The sequence below is a fragment of the Lolium rigidum genome, unplaced genomic scaffold, assembly GCF_022539505.1.
Source record: "Lolium rigidum isolate FL_2022 unplaced genomic scaffold, APGP_CSIRO_Lrig_0.1 contig_34541_1, whole genome shotgun sequence".
Lineage (NCBI taxonomy): Eukaryota > Viridiplantae > Streptophyta > Magnoliopsida > Poales > Poaceae > Lolium > Lolium rigidum.
Genome location: NW_025900281.1, coordinates 47,747 through 70,879, shown reverse-complemented (window position 1 = coordinate 70,879; position 23,133 = coordinate 47,747). Strand labels below are relative to the sequence as shown.

Below are 23,133 nucleotides of genomic sequence, written 5' to 3'. Positions count from 1 at the left end.
ATATATGTTATGTATAAGATATCCTATAAGTTGCAAGCCTCATGCATAGTATACCAATAGTGCTCGCACCTTGTCCTAATTAGCTTGGATTAACATGGATTATCATTGCATAGCATATGTTTCAATCAAGTGTCACAAAGTGGTACCTCTATGCCGCCTGTACAAAGGTCTAATGAGAAAGCTCGCATTGGATTTCTCGCTTTTGATTATTCTCAACTTAGACATCCATACCGGGACAACATAGATAACAGATAATGGACTCCTCTTTTAATGCATAAGCATTCAACAACAGATAATATTCTCATAAGAGATTGAGGATTAATTGTCCAAACTGAAACTTCCACCATGGATCATGGCTTTAGTTAGCGGCCCAATGTTCTTCTCTAACAATATGCATACTCAAACCATTTGATCATCAAAATAGCCCTTACTTCGTACAAGACGAACATGCATAGCAACTCACATGATATTCAACAAAGGTAAAAGTTGATGGCGTCCCCGTAAACATGGTTACCGCTCAACAAGCAACTTATTAAGAAATAAGACACATAAGTACATATTCTTCACCACAATAGTTTTTAAGGCTATTTTCCCATGAGCTATATATTGCAAAGACAAAGGATAGATACTTTGGAATGGCAGAGAAATACCATGTAGTAGGTAGGTATGGTGGACACAAATGACATAGTTTTTGGCTCAAGGATTTGGATGCACGAGAAGAATTCCTCTCAATACAAGGCTAGGCTAGCAAGGTTGTTTGAAGCAAACTCAAGTATAAAACGGTGCAGCAAAACTCAAATATGAACATATTGTAAGCATTATAAGACTTTACATCGTCTCCTTGTTGTTCAAACACCTTAACCGTAAAATATCTAGACTCTAGAGACCAATCATGCAAACCAAATTTTAACAAGCTCTATGTAATTCTTCATTAATAGGTACAAAGTACATGATGCAAGAGCTTAAACATGATCTATATGAGCACAACAATTGCCAAGTATCAAATTATTCAAGACATTATACCATTTACCACATGCGGCATTTTCCAATTCCAACCATATAACAATGAACGAAGTAGTTCAACCTTCGCAATGAACATTAAGAATAAAGCTAAGAACATATGTGTTCATACGAAACAGTGGAGCGTGTCTCTCTCCCAAACAAGGAATGCTAGGATCCAAATTTATTCAAACAAAACAAAAATAAAAACAAACAGACGCTCCAAGTAAAGCACATAAGATGTGACGGAATAAAAATATAGTTTCACTAGAGGTGACCTGATAAGTTGTCGATGAAGAAGGGATGCCTTGGGCATCCCCAAGCTTAGATGCTTGAGTCTTATTAAAATATGCAGGGATGAACCACGGGGGCATCCCCAAGCTTAGACTTTTCACTCTTCTTGATCAATTGTATCATCCTCCTCTCTTGACCCTTGAAAACTTCCTCCACACCAAACTCGAAACAATCTCATTAGAGGGTTAGTGCATAATTCATATATTCAGAGGTGACATAATCATTATTAACACTTCTGGACATTGCACAAAGCCACTGAAAGTTAATGGAACAAAGAAATCCATCAAACATAGCAAAACAGGCAATGCGAAATAAAAGGCAGAATCTATCAAAACAGAACAGTCCGTAAAGACGATTTTTTTAGAGGCACTGGACTTGCTCAGATCAAAATGCCCAAATTGAATGAAATTTGCGTACATATCTGAGGATCACGCACGTAAATTGGCAGATTTTTCTAAATTTTCTACAGCAGGGCGGCTCAATTTCGTGACAGCAAGAAATCTGTTCCTGCGCAGTAATCCAAATCTAGTATTGACTTTACTATCAAAGACTTTGCTTGGCACAACAATGCAATAAAATAAAGATAAGGAGAGGTTGCTACAGTAGTAACAACTTTCAAGACTCAAAATATAAAACAAAAGTGCAGAAGTAAAATAATGGGTTGTCTCCCATAAGCGCTTTTTTTTAACGCCTTTCAGCTAGGCGCAGAAAGTGTGAATCAAGTATTATCGAGAGATGAAGCATTGGCATAGGGGTTTGTAGTTTTCTCAACTATGCATTGTATCTTATCGATGTAAGTTTTAGAGGCTCCTTTTTCATTGCTCTTAGGCTTGCTATTCTCATCAAACAAATTTTCAGGAACAAGCCAACCATAGTTATTTTCTAGAGCTTCATGCATTCCTAGGAGCTTACTAGGTATCGGTACTTTAATCTCCCCTCCATCATTAACATTATTAGTGTACTTTATTCTATCCATGTCCATCTTTTCAAGTGTTCTTGCAAAGTCGGGATAAAAGCCAAGCCTCTTATGCTTAATAAAAACTTTTCTAGCTTCTTTAGCTATATCTTCAAATTCTCTACGAAGGACCTTTAGAACAAAATTTCTCTTTTCTCCCCTTTCCATATCATAGAGTGTAAGAAACATATGTTGAATTATAGGATTGAGATTAACAAATCTAGTTTCCAACATGTGTATCAAACAGGCAGTAGCACTCTCATAAGTAGGAGCAACTTTTACTAAGGGTGTATCTTCAAAATCTTCATCCATACTAACATTGGTGAAAAATTCTTCTATATTATCTCTTCCAATTATAGATCCTCGTCCTATCGGTATGTCTTTTAGAGTGTACTTAGAAGGAAACATGATGAAATAAACAAAAGGTAAATAAAGTAAATCTAGCAACTAATTTTTGTGTGTTTTTGACATAAGAGCAAACAAAGCAGTAAATAAAGTAAAACAAAGCAAGACAAAAACAAAGTAAAGAGATTGGATGTGGGAGACTCCCCTTGCGGCGTGTCTTGATCTCCCCGGCAACGGCGCCAGAAAAATCCTTGTTGTTGGCGTGGTAGTAGTTAACACACGTCCGTTGGGAATCCCAAGAGGAAGGTGTGATGCATACAGCAACGAGTTTTCCCTCAGTATGAAACCAAGGTTATCGAACCAGTAGGAGTCAAAGAACACGTGAAGGTTGTTGGTGACGGAGTGTAGTGCGGCGCAACACCAGGGATTCCGGCGCCAACGTGGAACCTGCACAACACAATCAAAGTACTTTGCCCCAACGTAACAGTGAGGTTGTCAATCTCACCGGCTTGCTGTAAACAAAGGATTAAACGTATTGTGTGGAAGATGATGATTGTTTGCGAAGAACAATAAAGAACAATTGCGATAGATTGTATTTCAGATGTAAAGAATGGACCGGGGTCCACAGTTCACTAGTGGTGTCTCTCCCATAAGATAAATAGCATGTTGGGTGAACAAATTACAGCTTGGGCAATTGACAAATAAAGAAGGCATAACAATGCACATACATATATCATGATGAGTACTATGAGATTTAATCGGGGCATTAGGACAAAGTACATAGACCGCTATCCGAGCATGCATCTATGCCTAAAAGTCCACCTTCGAGTTATCATCCGAACCCCCTCCAGTATTAAGTTGCAAACAACGTGACAATTGCATTAAGTATGGTGCGTAATGTAATCAACACAAATATCATTAGACAAAGCATCGATGTTTTATCCCTAGTGGCAACAACACATCCACAACCTTAGAACTTTCTGTCACTGTCCTAGATTCAATGGAGGCATGAACCCACTATCGAGCATAAATACTCCCTCTTGGAGTCACAAGTATCAACTTGGCCAGAGCCTCTACTAGCAACGGAGAGCATGCAAGAACATAAACAACATATACGATAGATTGATAATCAACTTTACATAGTATTCAATATTCATCGGATCCCAACAAACACAACATGTAGCATTACAAATAGATGATCTTGATCATGATAGGCAGCTCACAAGATCTAACATGATAGCACAATGAGGAGAAGACAACCATCTAGCTACTGCTATGGACCCATAGTCCAGGGGTGAACTACTCACACATCGATCCGGAGGCGATCATGGTGATGAAGAGTCCTCCGGAGATGATTCCCTCTCCGCGCAGGTGCCGGAGGCGATCTCCTGAATCCCCCGAGATGGGAATCGCGGCGGCGGCGTCTCTGGAAGGTTTTCCGTATCGTGGCTCTCGGTACTGGGGTATTCGCGATGAAGGATTTAAGTAGGCGGAAGGGCGGAGTCGGGGGCGTCACGAGGGACCCACACAACAGGGCCGCGCGGCCAGGGCCTGGGCCGCGCTGCCCTGGCGTGTCGTCGCCTTGTCGCCTCACTTCGTAATCCTTTCGGTCTTCTGGAAGCTTCGTGGAAAAATAAGACCCTAGGCGTTGATTTCGTCCAATTCCGAGAATATTTCCTTACTAGGATTTCTGAAACCAAAAACAGCAGAAAACAAGAATCGGCTCTTCGGCATCTCGTCAATAGGTTAGTGCCGGAAAATGCATAATAATGACATATAATGTGTATAAAACATGTGAGTATCATCATAAAAGTAGCATGGAACATAAGAAATTATAGATACGTTTGGGACGTATCACCCGTTAGCATGTTAGTGGCCCCCACAAGCTTATTGGGTCGGCCCACTAACTTGTTGGGCCAGCCCAATTGCTTTTATGGTGGACCCCATTTACTAACTGGGCCGGCCCGATTAGAGGAAAGTTGGCCCCACATGTTTATTGGGCCGGCCCGCCAACCTGTTGGGTCAGCCCACTTGCTATATGCTGGACCCCACATACTAACTGGGCCGGCCCTTTAACAGGAAAGTGGGACCACCTCTTTTCTTGGGTCGGCCCACTAGCTTGTTGGGCCAGCCCACTTGATCTATGGTGGACCCCACTTACTAAATGGGTCAGCCCTTTAAAAGGAAAGTGGGCCCCACCTGTCTTTTTTGGGCCGACCCAATAGCTTGTTGGGCCAGCCCACTGATACGTCTCCGACGTATCGATAATTTCATATGTTCTATGCCATATTATTGATGATACCTACATGTTTTATGCACACTTTATGTCATATTCGTGCGTTTTCTGGAACTAACCTATTAACAAGATGCCGAAGTGCCGCTTGCTTGTTTTCTGCCGTTTTTGGTTTCAGAAATCCTAGTAACGAAATATTCTCGGAATTGGACGAAACGAAGACCCGTGGGCCTATTTCTCCACGTACCTTCCGGAAGACCGAAGAGCATACGAAGTGGGGCCACGAGGTGGCCAAACCACATGGCGGCGCGGCCAGGGGGGCCCGCGCCGCCCGTGGTGTGGGCCCCTCGTCGCCCACCGACTCGCCCTTCCGCCTACTTAAAGCATCCGTCGCGAAACCCCCGATGCGAAAAAACCACGATACGGAAAACCTTACCGAGACGCCGCCGCCGCCGATCCCATCTCGGGGGATTCTCGAGATCTCCTCCGGCATCCTCGCGGGAGAGGGGATTCATCTCCCGGAGGACTCTACACCGCCATGGTCGCTCCGGAGTGATGAGTGAGTAGTTCACCCCGGACTATGGGTCCATAGCGTAGCTAGATGGTTGTATTCTCCTCATTGTGCTTCATTGTTGGATCTTGTCGGCTGCCTAACATGATCAAGATCATCTATCTGTAATACTCTATGTTGTGTTTGTCGGGATCCGATGGATAGAGAATACCATGTTATGTTAATTATCAAGTTATTACATATGTGTTGTTTATGATCTTGCATGCTCTCCGTTACTAGTAGGGGCTCTGGCCAAGTTTTTGCTTTTAACTCCAAGAGGGAGTATTTATGCTCGATAGTGGGTTCATGCCTGCATTGACACCTGGATAGTGACGAAAGTTCTAAGGTTGTGTTGTGTTGTTGCCACTAGGGATAAAACATTGGCGCTATGTCCGAGGATGTAGTTGTCGATTACATTAAGCACCATACTTAATGCAATTGTCTCGTTGCTTTGCAACTTAATACCGGAAGGGGTTCGGACGATAACCTGAAGGTGGACTTTTTAGGCATAGATGCGATTGGATGGCGCTATCTACTTTGTCGTAATGCCCAATTAAATCTCACTATACTTATCATGACATGTATGTGCATTGTTATGCCCTCTCTATTTGTCAATTGCCCGACTGTAATTTGTTCACCCAACATGCTTTTATCTTATGGGAGAGACACCTCTAGTGAACTGTGGACCCCGGTCCATTCTTTAATACTGAAATACAAATCTGCTGCAATACTTGTTTTTACTGTTTTCTCTGCAAACAATTATCTTCCACACAATACGGTTAATCCTTTGTTACAGCAAGCCGGTGAGATTGACAACCTCACTGTTTCGTTGGGGCAAAGTACTTTGGTTGTGTTGTGCAGGTTCCACGTTGGCGCCGGAATCTCTGGTGTTGCGCCGCACTACATCCCGCCGCCATCAACCTTCAACGTGCTTCTTGGCTCCTCCTGGTTCGATAAACCTTGGTTTCTTTCTGAGGGAAAACTTGCTGCTGTGCGCATCATACCTTCCTCTTGCGGTTGCCCAACGAACGTTTGAAATACACGCCATCAGCGCACACTGTCACCGTCACACCGTGGAGAGTGAATCCGGAGTTCATATTAAAGTAACCTCTAGAGTGTATAATAGTGCTACTCTGGATAACTCTTCTAATGGAATCACTAATCGTGTAGTGGCTACAAAAGCTCCGCTCGAGTTCATCAAGTACTTGACAAACACCACTCATAGGGATATCCACGTCAAATCATAAATCCAAGATAATATATTTATCATAGTGATAGTTAACTTCATAATCTACAAGAGATCACAATCATAACCTACGCCAAGTACTACATGATGCACACACTGTCAACATTACATCATGAAGGAGGAATAGACTACTTTAATAACATCACTAGAGTAGCACATAGATTAATAGTGATACAAAGCTCATGATCACATAAAGATCACATGGGAGAGAGAGATGAACCACATAGCTACCGGTAAAGCCCTCAGCCTCGGGGAAGAACTACTCCCTCCTCATCATGGGAGACAGCGATGGCGATGAAGATGGCGGTGATGTCGATGGAGATGACTCCGGGGGCAATTCCCGTCCGGCGGCGTGCCGGAACGAGACTCTCGTCCCCCGAAACGGAGTTTCGCGATGGCGACGGCGTCCACGGAGTCTTTACGGAGTTTCGTCAATTGTTATCGGGTTTTTAGGTCACGAGGGACTTTATAGGCGAAGAGGCGGCCTCGGAGGAGCCAGGGGGTGGCCCCCCCATAGGCTGGCGCGGCCAGGGTGGGACCCGCGCCCCCCTATGGTGTGGGTCCCCTTGGCCCTCCTCCGGCTCTCCTTCGGTGTTCTGGAACCTTCCGTGAAATATAAGATCGTGGGCCTTTGTTTCGTCCAATTCCGAGAATGTTGCCCGAACAGCCTTTCTGGAACCAAAAACAACAAAAAACAGGAACTGGCACTGTGGCATCTTGTTAATAGGTTAGTTCCGGAAAATGCATCAAAACGATATAAAGTATGAGCATGTAGGTATTGTCATAAAACTAGCATGGAACATAAGAAATTATAGATACGTTGGAGACGTATCAATCATGCATGCCCCTGTTAGTTTATCATTTATTGTCAACATGTGTGTAGTTATATTGCTCTGTTATGAACGAACTGGTTCATGGTTGTGATCGATTACCTCTTCTTCTTATGTCGTGCTAGTGGTATGTGGTGTTTCGTGGACGGGTTCCAAGAATCTACAGCTCATGAAGATCTGTCAAGATCAAGTCACTGGCTACTCCAACAATAGCTACGGAGGGTATGAAACATTGGAGGAGGCACAACAAGAGTACATTAACTTCCTGGAACATGAGTTCATGGCAGTTGAGGTCATCGATCAGCCAGTGCCATGCCATTACCACATCTACCGCTGGAGGAAGTGCATGCTCTTCAAGGAGCACCGAAAGTACGTCTGAGTCGGGTCAAAGATTACATCATCGTCGTGATCGTGAGGATCTTGTTCTTCTGAATGGTGTGTGACCATATGTAACATGCTATGGCATGGTATTCTTACCCTATATAAAATATTGTAAGGATATGGAACGGTGATTTTTGTAACCAAAGAGCTGATTCATGTTTTCGTGCGTGCAAGTTAAGCTGGAAGCAGGCAACCAAACGATGAGACCTCACTTTTTAACCTATGCAGAAATTGAAAGCGACCAAACAGCAAGCCATTTCTAGCCCGTGGCAGAGACGTTTTTCTCACTGGACGTAGCGATGCAACAAATTAGCCCATGGCACGAAAGGCGTCCTTAATCTGTGTCGTTTCTGTTCTGCGTTTTGAGAACCACACCACACGCGATTTACACACCGGACGCACGGGAAGTGCAAAGCCTATGCGCAGGGGATCCCATGATATGATCCCAGGTTGGAGCGGTGGCCAAGCGCGGCAAGCGGCATGAGATATTATCTCCCACGTGGAAAAGCGAACGTGCCACGCAGGATAAAAGAGCCCCCTGCTCTTTGCCTTTTCCATTCCCCTCTCCTCTTCTCTCCTCTCCTCTCCTCCCCGGGCGAGCTGCCAACTCCGGCCACCGCCAAGGTTCGCCAACTCCTTCCCTCCTCCTCCTCTTCATCCACAGCCTACCCGCGCGAACGTCTGATTCCTCGCTTCGTTGTCGTCGGGCCCGCTGATTCGGCGGATGGGCGGATTCGCTCAGCGCGGGATGGCAGAGACGCCGGGCGATCCGCTGCGCTTCGGGGTAATCTCCAATTCACGCACCTCTTCTCTTCTTCACGCCTTCGAATGACCTTGCGCAGATTCTCTGTTCGGTTTTGCGCGGATTCTCTGTTCGTTAGCTGTAGCGAGAAGGAGTGGTTATAGATTCGGTCCAGTGTAACGGGGTCAGGATCGTTTACGTTGCGCTATTATTATTATTATTCATTCACGCGGGATATTTTTTTTCTTTTTGCTGGAGTACCAGTGGTGCTCCGCGCCCGCGGTTGAGAATTTCTGGTGAATGAATGAATTGTTCTGTCCAACCTGCCTATGGCATGATCGATGATGCTGTCATGCTTCAAGATCGCGCGGTTAGAGGTTGTTTTTAATTATTATGATTATGATTCTCTTGTGGATATTATGTCAATCACGATGGATGGTCTGATGATGATGCAGTATGGGAAGTTCCATCCAGTTTTTCTTCCTGAATGTGAGTATGCACGCCTTTTGTGAACAACCACGACGAAAGATCTGCGCCGCAAACAGATGATGGGAAATTGTTAGGTGCACGAATAAAATATAGACAATGATAAGGAAAATGTAGATTTTGTATTTATTGATGTGTGGAGCATGTAGCATTCATTGACGAGGTTTTTTTCGCTCTGATGCTATTTTGATACATCTGCTCACTCATCCCATTTCCAATAGTTTGCTATCTAACATGACATAACAGTCTGATATTATTTGTTTTACTAGATTAATCAGTCCACCCCGCCCCCCTTCTGTGGATGTTTGTTTTGCTGTATGTGTTGCTTGTCTGATCCAGTGCCTCCTGCTTGGTTAAGATTACACTCCTATTGAACTTTTTTTTATCAAGGTTTCTTTTCAAATTGTTTTGGTGAGGCTAAGCTGTAAGGCAAGTCCAACTTGAGTACATCCCAAACTACTTTTACTGACCTGACCAACTGTTGCTAACAATTTACCAAGTAATTAAAACGCAATATTGGCATGTGATGTAACTTCCAAGTTTATTATCTTGCAAAAAAATGCATGAAACTCACAAAGAGGGCAGCTGCAGCACACAGGTGCGCAGTAGTGAACCTCTTGACACAAGGGACATTTTCGCATAATGAATGTTAGAAGGGGAAAAAACTAACATGGTAAGTAGAATACCATCTTTAGAAAGGCATATAGTATTTCTTTTCTTTGTTTGGAATTCAGTTGCAGGAACATGGCAAGAATTCCGCTTTTCATTAGTGAAGTGTGACCTTATATGGGTTTATGGAGTTTCTTTACTCTGTTCATTCATACGCGTGGGTGCTTTTCCTTCCATCCTCTTGTTTTTGTTTTGCTATTCTGGGTGGGTGGTGGTGTTACTTTTGAAGACGTCACAGTTTGCTCCACCTAATCTGACACTAGTTGTGCAAAGCACCACGTTAGAATTTTCGTGCACGTAACACTGCACTTTACAGCATTTCTCGACTCTGGGCTGATCTTTTGAATTATTTGCTATCTTCTGTAGAAAAAAAAACTGAAAGGAGTGCCATAAAATATCGCGGTGGGAAAGGTTACTATAGGAAAAGCTATTGGAATTAATATTTTGTCTATCGGAGTATCAACTTGCGGGTGTGCATAGTTTGGTTTGTGGGCCGTGTTGAGTCGGAGCCGAAATTGGTGCGAAGCGCAGCTCAAGGTCAAAATACTAACCCTGCAGTTTTGCTCAATAGGTGTCAAATTAGGAGCAAATGCAGTGCGCTCTTTTACTTCTAGACATTCAACAAACATAGCCAAACGAAAAAAAAAAAACAATGTGGAAAGTTGGTGCATCACTGATACTCTTTTGGGGAAGACAAAAAGATGAAATACAGTGGGGTGCAATTGCTGCGATTTCCGTGTAATCCAATAGCTAACGCCAGGAAAAATATGCATATACTTCCAAATTTAGTATTACGTCTGTTCAAATTTCGAGTTCACATACTAACACATGTTAGGTCATGATTAAATATGCACTTTCAAACATAGGTAAATTACAAATACAGTACATTGTTTTCTATATAAAATTCCGTTACTTTTAGTACTGGATTGCACGATTACGGATTGCATCCAATGATCCAATACAGCTGTCTTTCTAGGGGCCCTCCTGTGGTCTATTAAGTGCTGGCAGTTGATAATTAATAGTACAAGAATTGCTTGACTGACACTACTCTGAGATCGACAGATACAAGCCACCTATTCAGAGCCACAACACGGAGATGCCATATGGGACAAAATGTGATACTACTCCTAGTTCGATAGATACAAGCCACCTATTCAGAGCCACAACACGGAGATGCCATCTGGGATAAAATGTGATAGTACTCGAAGTTAGACAGATACAAGCCACCTATTTAGAGCCACAACACAGAGATGCCATCTGGGACAAAATGTTGAGATTTAGAATGGTAGCTAAGGTGACAAACTAAGTTCAGTTTTGAGAATCTAGTGGTTTCACTGCAAACCATACCAGGTCTTCGTTGCAGTTCACAAGGCACAAACTTTATGTTGAAATTGATGTAGAAGCCTGCAAAGTGCAGGATAATAGAAGTATGATATGTTTCTGCTGGCTCTGTCATCTAATTGTTTTTCACTGTTGCTAGTTTGAGATGTACTAATATGTGATATTTTCGATAGCACGAAAGGAGCATTGAGGTTATGAGGTATACAGACTGCCCAGTGATGCTTTCTGTTGTTCAGGTCTTAAGCCATACTATTCAGACATACGTACTTGAAGTCTTTATATTTCTTGAAAAAATCATATATCGGATAATTGCTGTGCAAACCATTATCAAGTTAGTTGCTTTACTCCTGGTTTTCTTCTATCAGGACACACTGAGCGGTTCATCAACTGGATGGACAGATGAGAAGCACATGCTCTATATTAGCTCACTGGAGTTATCATTTGTTACTAAATTATATGATGGAGAAGTCAACTCGAATGGGGTGCTCTGCTGGTCTTCAAGTGAATGGAGGCGTAAAACTCATAATGGAAATCACAGAAACACAGAAGTTGATCAGGTATTTACAATACTGTCTCATTCCTCAATAAGAACAAACATTTGGTATATAAAGTTTCTCTTATATCAAATCAATAGCAGGTATATAGCAGGATGGTTGAGGCTGATGCAGCCGAATCCAGATTATCACAGGCTGAGCATACACCTTCATATGACGAGGATCAGGATGGCAGGAAAGCTTATTATATGGATGATGATGATGATGATGATGCATCAACTAGTGATCCAAGACAAGAGGGAATCAGTTACTATGCAAGACGGAAGAACTTTGGAGGGTCTTGTACTTCCCATTTGCACTGGCATGGGCATTCCCTTTCTGGAACAGGTACTTATTTTGAGGCTTCTGCACCCTACCATTTAACATTTTACAGAGGGACCAGATGGTTATTATGACCCTTGAAATCATGAAATATATACAATTCTTGTGGCATTCCCTATCACACAATTTACCGCTCCCTTTTCAAAGAATACTACTAACATTCTAAAACAACGACACTTATGGATCAGAGGGAGTAGCACATATACTGGGATAACCTATATAGGCTCTCTGTACCAAGCTAATTTGCTACTCATTCGTCTGTAAATAGCATTGAAGCAGACTGCCCTTGTCTTTCTTCAGATTTATCAGATCAGAATTTTGTTGACAATGAGACTGAAGTTAGCGAGGAACAAAGGAGAGTATGTAGCAACAAGCGACTGAAACTAGCCGCGGATACAACCAGTAGTCCGGTAATGAACATCTGCCTCTAGTTATTCTTATTTTTCTCACATCCATTTTCCGTGAACGTATGTTAACCTGCTCAAATCGATGATATATGACCAGGCTGCTCCATCTGCAATTCATCATGTGGAAATAGATTACAGTGGTAATTCATAAGACTTTGACATCAGGTTACTTGACACGGAGCCTGCATCTCGCAAAAGCCATGGATCGAGAAGATGGTCTGTCTAAAGGTTTTCGACTGGAGTAGATACCTGCCGGGAAATAAAGAACATGAGAAGTACTCCCCGTCTGTTGACATCCTTTATGGAACGAAGGGCGTACAGTTTTCGTTTCAGAAAAGGGCAGTACAGTTTGTGTGTAGAGAGTTCAGTGTATTTATGTCCAGATAGTGACAAAATCGTAGCTGGTCCGGTGCATAGTTTTCGTAGATGCTAACTCCTTCCTGCAAACTCAACCAGTATTAGCAGGTTGATTTAATTGACTGAACTAGTGTGTAATACAACACCACTTACAGAATAGCGAAATGTCCTATTTGACCTTGTGACTGAAGACATTTCAAGTATTAGGTGCAGCGATATTTACTTGTATGATGTCTTTGCCTGTCTAGGCTCCAAAATGAATTACTCAGTTTTACCATCATTTCTTCTGCTAGGAGCTAATCCTTCTGATCTGATAATAAAAAAATGTTATGCTAGAGTAATAAAAAAATACTGTACTATCCACTGTGCAAAGGTTGGCTAATTTAGAAATAAGTGTATGATTCATGGGTTTTTGATGCTATGATTCAGAAATTAAAAAGGGGTCATTGTAGGAAACATAAGATTCTTACACCAGATATCATGGAAACAGGAATTGGAACATCATATTTTGATGCAGTTTCAAATGAACGATGAAGTGCATGATCTCACAAAATAGCTCAACTTTGGACGACGAACACATTCCACAAGGCATGTTTGCATGCTCATTATGGGCACTTCATAAGATGCCCTATGAGTCATCAGGCAACAAGTATATATTGATTGTAATAACAATTCAGATAGCACACAGTCAACATACACGACACAGGCTGCAAAATTTGATGGAATATTGCTTTAAAGAGTTTGAACACTGCAACCACACTAACTTTTTCTTTCTCTATGCACGGAAATGAAACAAAAATGAACAATGCGGACAGTCTATAATCACCAGATAAACAATGGATTGACACATCAAAATATGTTCCGCATACACAGAAATTTGAGCTGTTCCTGCCAAAGCATATCTGCCCTAGCCTGATGGGGCTGGGCCACTTGTTGATGACGATTTGGCGACATAGATCTGCTTCATCCTACCAGTGCCATATTTCTTGTCAGAACCGGAGTTTTGACTCCTTCCCGGATATCCTGACCGACGTTGCCATTCATTCAGAGGTCCAGTCTTCTGGGTAACTCGGGCCCGTTGATCCTGATTATTAACTGGATGTTTGTACTGTTGATCTGGTGATGACGAAGACTGGTGTGGCTTGGAGGGCATGTTGGCAACCTGACCAGAGTTGGGATTGCTAGTCACCCCTGTAGCATTCCCAGGGTTGATATTTGGTGCGTTGGTCCTAACCATAACTCTGGCACTGTTTGGGACTTCATTGCTGATCATGCCTGTCCGGACCAATGAAGACTGAACAGTTTTAGCATCTGAACTGCTGGAGGCTGGCTGTTTAACAAGACCTAACTCATCAGAGAACTGAGAGGCCGCTGTACTTGCGAAGCTCTTGTTGCTATCTGATGGCATGACAGATGTTGAGGGCTCCTGGAACCGGTCATTTGTACTTGACTTGTCGCTTGGCATGTTATGAACATACTGTGGTGCCGCTGTACCCTCTATTGGATGTTGCAGTTGCACTGATAATGGGACTGAGTGTAGAGGCTGTACAGGCATATGTGGCCAACAAGGTTGCATCTGTATGTCCCCTGATGACTGGAATGATAGTGAGGTGAGTTAATTACAGCACAAACGAAGGAAATGCTGTGGCATAAAAAAAAACAGAGAGAATAAAGTTTCTAACCAGGTTATCTACTCCCTCCGTCTATAAATAGATGTCTGAGGTTTATCTAAATTTGATTGTATCTACACACTAAATACCATCTAGATACATGCAGATTTAGACAAAACTCAGACGTTTATTTATGGACAGAGGTAGTAATAAATAACGAGAATCAAGATTCATTTCGGTTTAATGCACAATGCTTCTTTGAAATCGGCGAGCTATGCACATAAACTAAAACTGCCAAATGTAAGCTATAGTAAATGCTGACACGAAGTGCCTTCAACTGATTCATCAAATAGAGATTATCCTTTAGGATCCTATACAACAACAAAATTCACCCTTCTGATAACCAAAAGATTGTATCTACACACTAAATAGCATCTAGATACATGCAGATTTAGACAAAACTCAGACGTTTATTTATGGACAGAGGTAGTAATAAATAACGAGAATCAAGATTCATTTCAGTTTAATGCACAATGCTTCTTTGAAATCGGCGAGCTATGCACATAAACTAAAACTGCCAAATGTAAGCTATAGTAAATGCTGACACGAAGTGCCTTCAACTGATTCATCAAATAGAGATTATCCTTTAGGATCCTATACAACAAAAAAATTCACCCTTCTGATAACCAAATGTATATCCAAACATATACGCATGAAGCATAAACCAATTCAATCTCTATACATGCAATCTAGAACTATTGCATACCTGGAATGGAGACATGTCAAACATTGTCAATGGGGATGGGATTTGCATGATAGAAGTTGGGCGTAGATGCTGCACTTGAGTAGGAACGCCATGTGAGGCTACTTGACCAGGTAGCATATTTTGGTTGCTTGGATCACTCTGGCTAATGCTAACAGAAGGTCCCTGGTTTTGCTTCCAATCAGGCTGCTTGTCACCAGGGATATAAGTGGCTCCCATAAATCCAAGCCCCATTTGACCAAATTGCCCAACTGGGGCAAAGTGGTTGTAGACCACCATATGTGGAGGACCTTGCACACCCGGTATTCCTCCAGGGCTAATGAAAGGACCAGCAAAGCCAGTAGGGGGGCGATAAAATGAATCCACCACAGAGTGGCATTGTGGCCAAGCACCCAATGGTGCTGAAGGCAAAGCGTTGCTTCTTTGAGGCTGTTGACCCTGAGCGCCAGCAGATTCATCACTTGGTCCAAAAGTAAAAGGATGTGCTCCTAACATGGTGTTCATCTCAAAGCAAGAAAAATGGGACGGTTGTGCACCAGGAAACTGAGAAAGCATTGGCCCCGATGCCTGTGGACTGGGTAAAGGAGGCCACAGGGACATTGACGGAGTGTCAACTGACAAGTCTGCTGGAAGAGCAACCGTCAGTGGTTCCTCTCTAGATGATTGACCACGTTGAACTGTTACTGCCCCTGCTTCAGTTTGATTAAGCTCTATAAATACAGCTACCTTCTAAAAAAGGTAATTTTAAAGCCAAATAATTAACAACCTAAAGATCATACCTCCTGCTGTTAGCCCAGTGAGATCCTGACTGCTAAAGCTTTTGTTGCCTGGAGTAGAAGCTGCAGTTGCATCAGCGGTGGATGAAACTGCCTCATCAGTACAAATAGCTGCAACAGCGACGGCAGAAGCAGCTGCTTCAGCCTCAGCTTCAACCTCCTCTGAACTTGGACCTGGTTCTTTAGTTGTAGCCTTCTCCTTATCGAACAAAACAGTAGCACCATTGTCATCACCAGGCCTTCGGTCAATCTTCATATCAGGCCTAGATGAACCTGGAGCACCAAGCCCAGTTGAAATTGTCCGGGTGATCGGAGCCAGTACAGTTGGCGAGGTAACTGCACCTGGGCATTGTTATTATTTCACTGTCAATCAAGCAACTAAAAGCATTGTACAATGCTAATGATGTGTACAATACAAACATGATGTGCTTACCAAACTGAATCTTCTCCCCAGCCAGAAGAGAGTTAACAGGGCTAGCAGATGATGTGTACGCATTTTCTGTGGTTATTGCGGGAGATAAAGCATTGTCGGACTCCAAAGGACCTGCTCGTTCAAACTTTGCTGGTTCCATAGCTTCTTCGAGTTGAGTTTGAGTTAATGACATAACCTATCGTGGGCACAAGTTGTCAAAAGATAAACAAGCACATAATTATAGGACATCTATAGTTAAGAGACAACCAGTCTTTAAAAGCAAGGCAATAGCTGTCTGAAAATTAAGAAGCATAATGTGAAACGACAATATGTTGAGATAATCGATTCTCCCACCTTTGGATTGTTAGACCACTAAACAAAGAGAACCCTCTATAAGGAATTATCAATCAAGCAAGAAAATACAAGAATACTTCTATCTTGCCCCTAGCCCTAGGTGAGAGCCCTTATCCTACCTCTCCCTAAAACCATAGTACAAAACACAAAAACAAAAAGGAAACAGAGTATTCAACAGTAAGTTTAGTGCAAGCCTTCAATACAAAGCATAAAGGGATAAAACCAGCGAATAATTTGACTGGATTTCCTATTAGAAGTTAGAACTGCCATAAAGAAGTAGTAAATAAAAGTTGCCAAATTAAGATAGCAGAGATAATTTTCTCCAGCATTAGATTCAAAATAATAAATGCACTATGTACACAGAAAACATAAGTAGCATAGGACTATCCACATAAGCTTTGCACATGGAAGAGAAGTCAGCAGGCACACAATAATAACGGGTTCCCAAAGGCAAACAAAAAAGGAACCTTAAGAAAGCAATCTACCTGCTGGTTTGTCTGTGAACTATCCCAGGTACCCATGTTAAATGGAGTGCCAATGGATGACGCTTTATTATTGTTTTCGGATAAGCCTGCCACGAGCTTTGCTGCAGCACTAGAAGTGATCAAGTTGGAGGTTGCCTGACCTTGGATAGGCCTGCAAAAGTATTATTAAACAAAGTCCCAAAGGAGAATCCTAACTAAATAGCATAAACATAACTAGAAACAGTGATACATACTTCTTGCCGTAGCAGTTTGTATGAGATCCTGTGTTGGCTGAAGGTGGCACTATGGGTGTCACTGAAGCAGTTTCACCAATGAGTGGAGTTGATGGTTCAATTTGGTCAATTCTTCTTTCAACTGCAGGGACAGAATTCGTAACTTTCTTTGCAGATGCTCCGCCCAAGGAAACTGTTCCCTTATTATTGAAACTTGAACTGCCAGAACTGTGTAGGGAGATCTGATGCTGTTTGCGGGGAGCCTGGTTCAACAAATGACAAAGCATTAATTTAGGGGAAAAGGTAGGAAGGCACAATTTAATCATTTAAGAGATAAAAATGGGGCACCTTTGCCATCCTCATTTTGGATCTATTTTCTTTCTCCCTCTGTTCTCTTCTGACACTCATGATCTGCTTCTTGGACCTTACTTCAATAAAACCATCTGCGTCAACAGGCACTTCAATGCCTTGCTGCTTAACAACACGTACAACTCCTGCCAGCAACGAGGTATTAGCATCTCCTTCAGGGATAGTACCCGCTCTAGATTTCTTGTTCCCATAATGAGATCTCTCATAAGATGGAGCCTTCTGCGCAACTCTCTCTGTTTTACTGTAATAATCAGCAGACGTAGATGAAGGACCTGCTCCACTAATATCACTTGCTTCATTAGACCTAAATGACCTATCGCCTTCCTTTCTGTTCAGATTTCTCACCGAGATCTCCCTTGCTGATCCATCAGGAAATGGCTTCTCATTCTGCTCATCATGGCTAAATGACTCGGAAGCTTGGGTTGGGTTCTTCTCGACATTTTCCCGCACTCTAAATTCAGTTCTTCTTATATTCTTACGAGACCTTCTCTGGAATCCCCTGGAATCTTTATGAGAAGGTTCAACAACTGAACCTGTTGATCCCATAATAGATTCTTTGACAGCATAACCATATCTCCTCCCTCTTCCACCAGATACAGCACCTGGAGCCTTTGGGCCATTCAAGACATTGCCATATGGGCCAAATTGAGAAGATTCTCTGTTGTTTTTGTGATTCCTCTTCAGAGAGAGATCATGGTTCCTCTGAGATTCACCTTTTGAAACTCCAGAATTTGCATTTTCCCCAATTGAAGTACTGTCAAGCCGGCTGTGAAATCCATTTACATCAGCCATCTGGTTATTTGCAGGTGCATTGTGATGAAAATTTATATGATCCATCCCAAGCTCGGCTGAAGGTAAAACTGATTTATCAATAAAGCTAGAAGAGACTGGCTCGCTTGGAACATTATGATTTGCATCTCGATTCATCTCATTAGGGAGATAACCTGAACCATTCGGTTTTGATGTATGTGGATTTGGTGCGGGGGATGAACAGAGGGCACCACCTGAGAATGCGGCTGAACATTCTGAGGCGCAGGGCGGATATGCCTCAACTGACCAAACTGGAATAAAGGAGCTGATGAAGGCAGCATTTGAGCCAGGGTTGGGTTGATCTGGTTGTGGAGATGGATTGGCATCTGTATGGAACCAATCTGAATGTTGGCTTGAACCGGAGTGGGTATTAGAGATGGCCCAGAAAACAAACCGAACTGCAGACTAACAGGAACATCATTCCGATCAATTACTGTTGAAGCTGATGACTCAGTAGTGTGGGTGAAAGATGCCTGAGGTAACTTGGAGCTTGACGCGGCTGTGCCACCTGATGGATCAACACTAGATTCACCTGTCAAGGCATTTGTTTGATCAAGATCCAAGTCTTGCAGTCTCTTCTCTGCTTCCGTAACAAGGTTACGAGGATCATCTGAACCACTACAGAACTCTTGCTCCATGACACCTGAGTGTACACCAACTTCCCGTTCAGTGCTCTTCACAGGAGTTAATTCAAGCTCACTATTCAGCGGAATTTCAACCTGTACACCCTCATCAAATCCAAGTATAACCGGTTCCATTTCTACAGGTGTATTCTGCCCATCTGCAAACCCATCATCCAAGTCAAGATGCCTGTCTGCAAACTCATGATCCAAGTCAAGATTATCATCATCACCGTCATTGATTTCATCTTCCTGGTAGATGTTGCCTTCCTCGTCATATTCATCCTGTTTTTGCTTGGCTTCATTGTGTTCACTTGGCCATTCATCATCCTCCATGTGAGACGCTGTGCTTGAGGTGGCGATTCTGCTTACGTTTGCCGCATCTAGAGTTGAAGCTGCAAGGTCATTGTCAGATACCACAGTTCGATCACCATCAGCAGAAGTTGGCAGTGCAGGTGAATCACCAGAAACATCCATCTCATCATGTGAGACATGTGGTGGTGAGGTAGGAGGGCTTGAAACTGAAAGAGAAGATTGTGAGCCCAAAATAGGGCTGGCCCTGTCCTCACTATGCTGTTCATTGACAACAAGGTCTCCAGCTGGTGTCCCGTGCTGGAGGGATGCCTCTTGGTATGCACTACTGGAACTCTCTCTCATTCCACCATCAATGAAAGATGAATTGGCGCGATGAGTGGAAGTGCCAATTGCACTTCTGTGCATTGAAGTCACAGCAGGTGGTGGTGGGGGTACACGTGGTTGCCGCATAGAGTAGCGGGATCTTGTAAAAGATGAGAAGTCATTAGCCTCAGAGTTCTGAAACATCCCATCTCCTTGCTGAGCAGTGGGGATTCCATAGGAACCACTAGGCAGCCATGCCGCATCTCCAAACCTGTCGCTGTTAAAAAAATCGCTTTCAAATTCAGACCGCTTGTCAAAACGGTCAACCTCCCTTGGTGCATCCCACCTTGGAACTCTTCCTTGACGGTAATCTTCCAGTGCCCATGGTGAATCAGTTGTTTGGCCTCTCGAAGATGGCCCGGCTGACAATGCCCCAAATCCATCATAAGAATCTTTCTTAGGGAAACTTGCCCTTTTTGTACCCAAAGTGTCATGCCGTGGACCATAATGCAGATTTTCCTGGCCTTCAAATGCAGCCTCTGCACTGTGATACACATGTTCTCTATCAACAAAGCATGAGCGTTCATCTCCCAAAGTGTGCAGCGCCCTTGGAACTGTATCACTGTACTTGTTGACACTGGAAGACTCCAAAGCTGCGGAGGTAGTGATGTGCTCCCCCATTCTGTCAATATCAAGTCTTTCACCAGCATTGGCATACTGTACCACATCTCTGTCTTTCAAGGCTCCAAGTGCTAGTTCATCATTGGCAGCTGAAAGAAGATTTCCACCTCTCATGTTTGGTTCAGCTCGTCGTCTAGCGATCTTTGCCTCCAACTCTAGGAGCTTTTGACGTGCTGCTTCTCTACGCCGCTCCTCCTCCATAGCAACCCTCATCTTCTCCTCCTCCCTAGCAATCCTCTGCTCCTCAACTCTTCTGGCAGCTTCCAGCGTCTCTTGCTCAGCTTGCCAAGCAGCCCGTCTGGCCTCTTCTTCCACCAAGCGCCGCCTCTCCTCCTCCTCTCTTATGAGCCTCTCCCTCTCCTCATCTTGTTTGCGAGCAACTTCTCTAACTCTGGTCTGTTCTTCCACTACCCGCTGTCTCTCTTGCTCTTGTATCCTCAAGATCCTATCGAGCTCTGCCTCAAATGACTCCCTTGCTGGATCATGGAAATCTGATGGTTTGGTCGCTTCTTTTTTCTTCTTTATTGAGCTCAAATTAACGGCAGAAATGCTATCGAAACTGAGATCCTCAACTAAAGGCTTCGCAGAGCTTCCAACGAGCCACTTATCCCTGCCAAATTTAGTTCCGGGGTCATTAATTGGAGGGCCCTTGTTACCAAGATATGGCTGCACCTTTGAAACAGCATTATTATGGAAAGCATTCCCTCTGTACCAGTTATTGGAATTATCGATGTGGCGTTCACCCGCAGCCACTCCCCCGTGTGCAGCTCCATGCAGTTCTGTCCCGTTCTGTCCGTAGGCTCGGACAGCTTGCTCCCTATTAGAACTCCGCAAATCCTTGGAGGCACCACTGGTAACGGTTTCTCTGTCTCTAGTGTGGCTCGGCAGAGGGGATCGCCACGGACCGTCTTGCCCGGCCTCTTTAGCGGCAGCAACGGAAACTCTCCCAAAGGAGTCGGGCTCCCTCATATAAAGTTCCCGCCCCGGAGCCATGTGTTGTTCACTCCTACCAAATCCACTCTCCCTAGTGTCGCGTTCTGGGAGACTCAGCCCTGTATCACGCTCATCATCAGCCCAATCAGAATTATACCTAAGCCGCACCAGCGGAAGCGGCCCCAAATCATGCTTTCGCGCCTTCTCCGCCGAAGCATGGGCACCGGCGCCAGCAGAAGCCAAGGGGTCAGCGCCACGCGAGGGCGTGACCTGAGGCCGCATACCGAGGGGCATCGGCCGTGCCTCTGGCGTGGCGGCCCGAGCCCCATCGCCGTCCTTGTGGCGCTGCTGCACGGGCGGCGGAGGCGGTGGCGCCACGGCTGCTTTCAGGGAAGGGAAGTCCTCCCCCCGCAAGACGGCGGCTTTGTCCTGAAACCCGTACGAGGGGGGCCGGGCGACGCCAGTTGGGAGCGGCGCCGAGCCGAGCGGCTTCTCGGATGCTGGAGCGGGCTTCGTCCAGCCGGCCACGGACCCGCCAGATCGGGCCGGGGCTGAGGCGGCCCCGCCGGCTGAGGTGGCGGTGGCGCCGTCGAAGCGCTCGTGCTCCTTGCGGAGCGAGGGGAGGTTGAGCGGCGGCGGTACGGAGAGCTTGGGCTGCGGCGGCTTGGCGACGGAGGAGGCGCCGCGGCCGCGGGAGAGCACCACCATGCCCCCGCCGGCGGCGGCAGAGGGGGCGGCGGGGCGGGAGGGGCGGCCGCCATGGTGGGATTGGGTGGACTGGCCGTAGGATCGGTTGAGGTTAACGGATACGAACTTGCCGGGGTGCGACATCGGCTGCGGCGGCCGCGGGGCGCATGAAACCCTAGCCGCAGCCCGATGCGCGGAGGTGGAGGCGCCGCGTAGGCTCACCGCGGAGTTGCCCTTGATAGGAGGGCTGGGTGGGGCGTAGGTGGAGGTGGTGGTGGTGGCTCACCGCCGAGGAGGAGGCGACGGCGGTGGTGTGATGGGATTTGGGGACGGAGGGGTTGGTGTCAGGTCCGTCCGAAAGAGAAAGAGGGAGAGGAAGGGTGCGGGGAGGGAGAGAGATGCGGAGCTGCGCGCGGCGGCACGAATCTTGAGGCTGATGGACGCCAGCCAGGTCGGTCACTCTTCTCTACTAGAGTCGGCAACATGTATGCGTGCTGTGCCGACTCAAGCCTCCGGGCACTGCCGACCGTACGATGTTTTTTCTTTGCGAATCAGACCGTAGGATGCAACCGACATGTGACCTGCGTGTGAAGACATTATTTCACACTCGTATAATTTTAGGAGTTAATAAATTATAATTCCTCTACAGGTTAAAAATACATAAAAAATAGCAACACCGATAGGAGAGTCAAAAGATTGAAACATGCTGATTCCAAGATCAGGGTTGTCTCGGAGTGCAAGTATAGCCGTCAAGACATAGATGCTACCTTATGTTCACATTGGGAGTTTTCTTCAAAGGTGTGATGGTAGGGAAGGCATTTGCTACCTGTCGAGGTCATGAGACTCAGAAACACTCCATCGGATCTAGGACGGTGTCATGGTGATTCCGCAGCATCATTCCTCAAAGATGGTTTAAGAGGACAAAAGTGTGATACGGGCTGCATGGAGATCCGGGAACATGCTTGAAATATGCCGTACCCAGGTTCGAAACCCCGAGGTAGAGGTAACACCTTACTTCTGCTTGTTTGGTCTCGATTATGTGTTTAGGCTACAAGGGATTGTGTGTGTCACTAGATGATTACCTTAGATAGGG

The 23,133-nt window shown here is 44.6% G+C and overlaps 2 protein-coding genes across 6 annotated transcripts; one reads left to right on the top strand and one right to left on the bottom strand.

The window, feature by feature from the left end:
* Positions 1-10,332: 10,332 nt before the first annotated feature.
* Positions 10,333-12,631, top strand: LOC124681165. Of its 5 annotated transcripts, none has more exons than XM_047216112.1 (6): positions 10,333-11,157; positions 11,245-11,307; positions 11,437-11,628; positions 11,706-11,952; positions 12,247-12,356; positions 12,519-12,631. In XM_047216112.1, the coding sequence occupies exons 2-6, from the start codon at positions 11,266-11,268 to the stop codon at positions 12,525-12,527; spliced, it is 600 nt and encodes a 199-aa protein (XP_047072068.1). In that variant the 5' UTR covers positions 10,333-11,157; positions 11,245-11,265; the 3' UTR covers positions 12,528-12,631. The 5 variants fall into 5 exon arrangements, with proteins under 5 accessions (XP_047072068.1, XP_047072066.1, XP_047072069.1 ...); XM_047216110.1 differs by having other exon boundaries at positions 10,342-11,157; positions 12,451-12,631; XM_047216113.1 differs by having other exon boundaries at positions 10,345-11,157; positions 11,245-11,270; positions 12,451-12,631.
* Positions 12,632-13,609: 978 nt separating this feature from the next.
* Positions 13,610-22,199, bottom strand: LOC124681164. Its single transcript, XM_047216108.1, is given in 8 exon segments — positions 13,610-14,304; positions 15,087-15,772; positions 15,863-16,201; positions 16,293-16,467; positions 17,111-17,261; positions 17,344-17,585; positions 17,671-18,665; positions 18,668-22,199. Coding segments are annotated over 8 exon segments (6,792 nt in total). The 5' UTR covers positions 22,185-22,199; the 3' UTR covers positions 13,610-13,617.
* Between the last annotated feature and the right edge of the window lie 934 nt (positions 22,200-23,133).

Excerpts from the sequence above, each read along its gene's own strand:
- LOC124681165 (XM_047216110.1), top strand. The coding sequence starts at position 11,266 with ATGAGGTATACAGACTGCCCAGTGATGCTTTCTGTTGTTCAG. Across the intron at positions 11,308-11,436 it reads TGATGCTTTCTGTTGTTCAG|GACACACTGAGCGGTTCATC; the intron begins GTCTTAAGCCAT and ends TTCTTCTATCAG. Across the intron at positions 12,357-12,450 it reads CGGATACAACCAGTAGTCCG|GCTGCTCCATCTGCAATTCA; the intron begins GTAATGAACATC and ends ATATATGACCAG.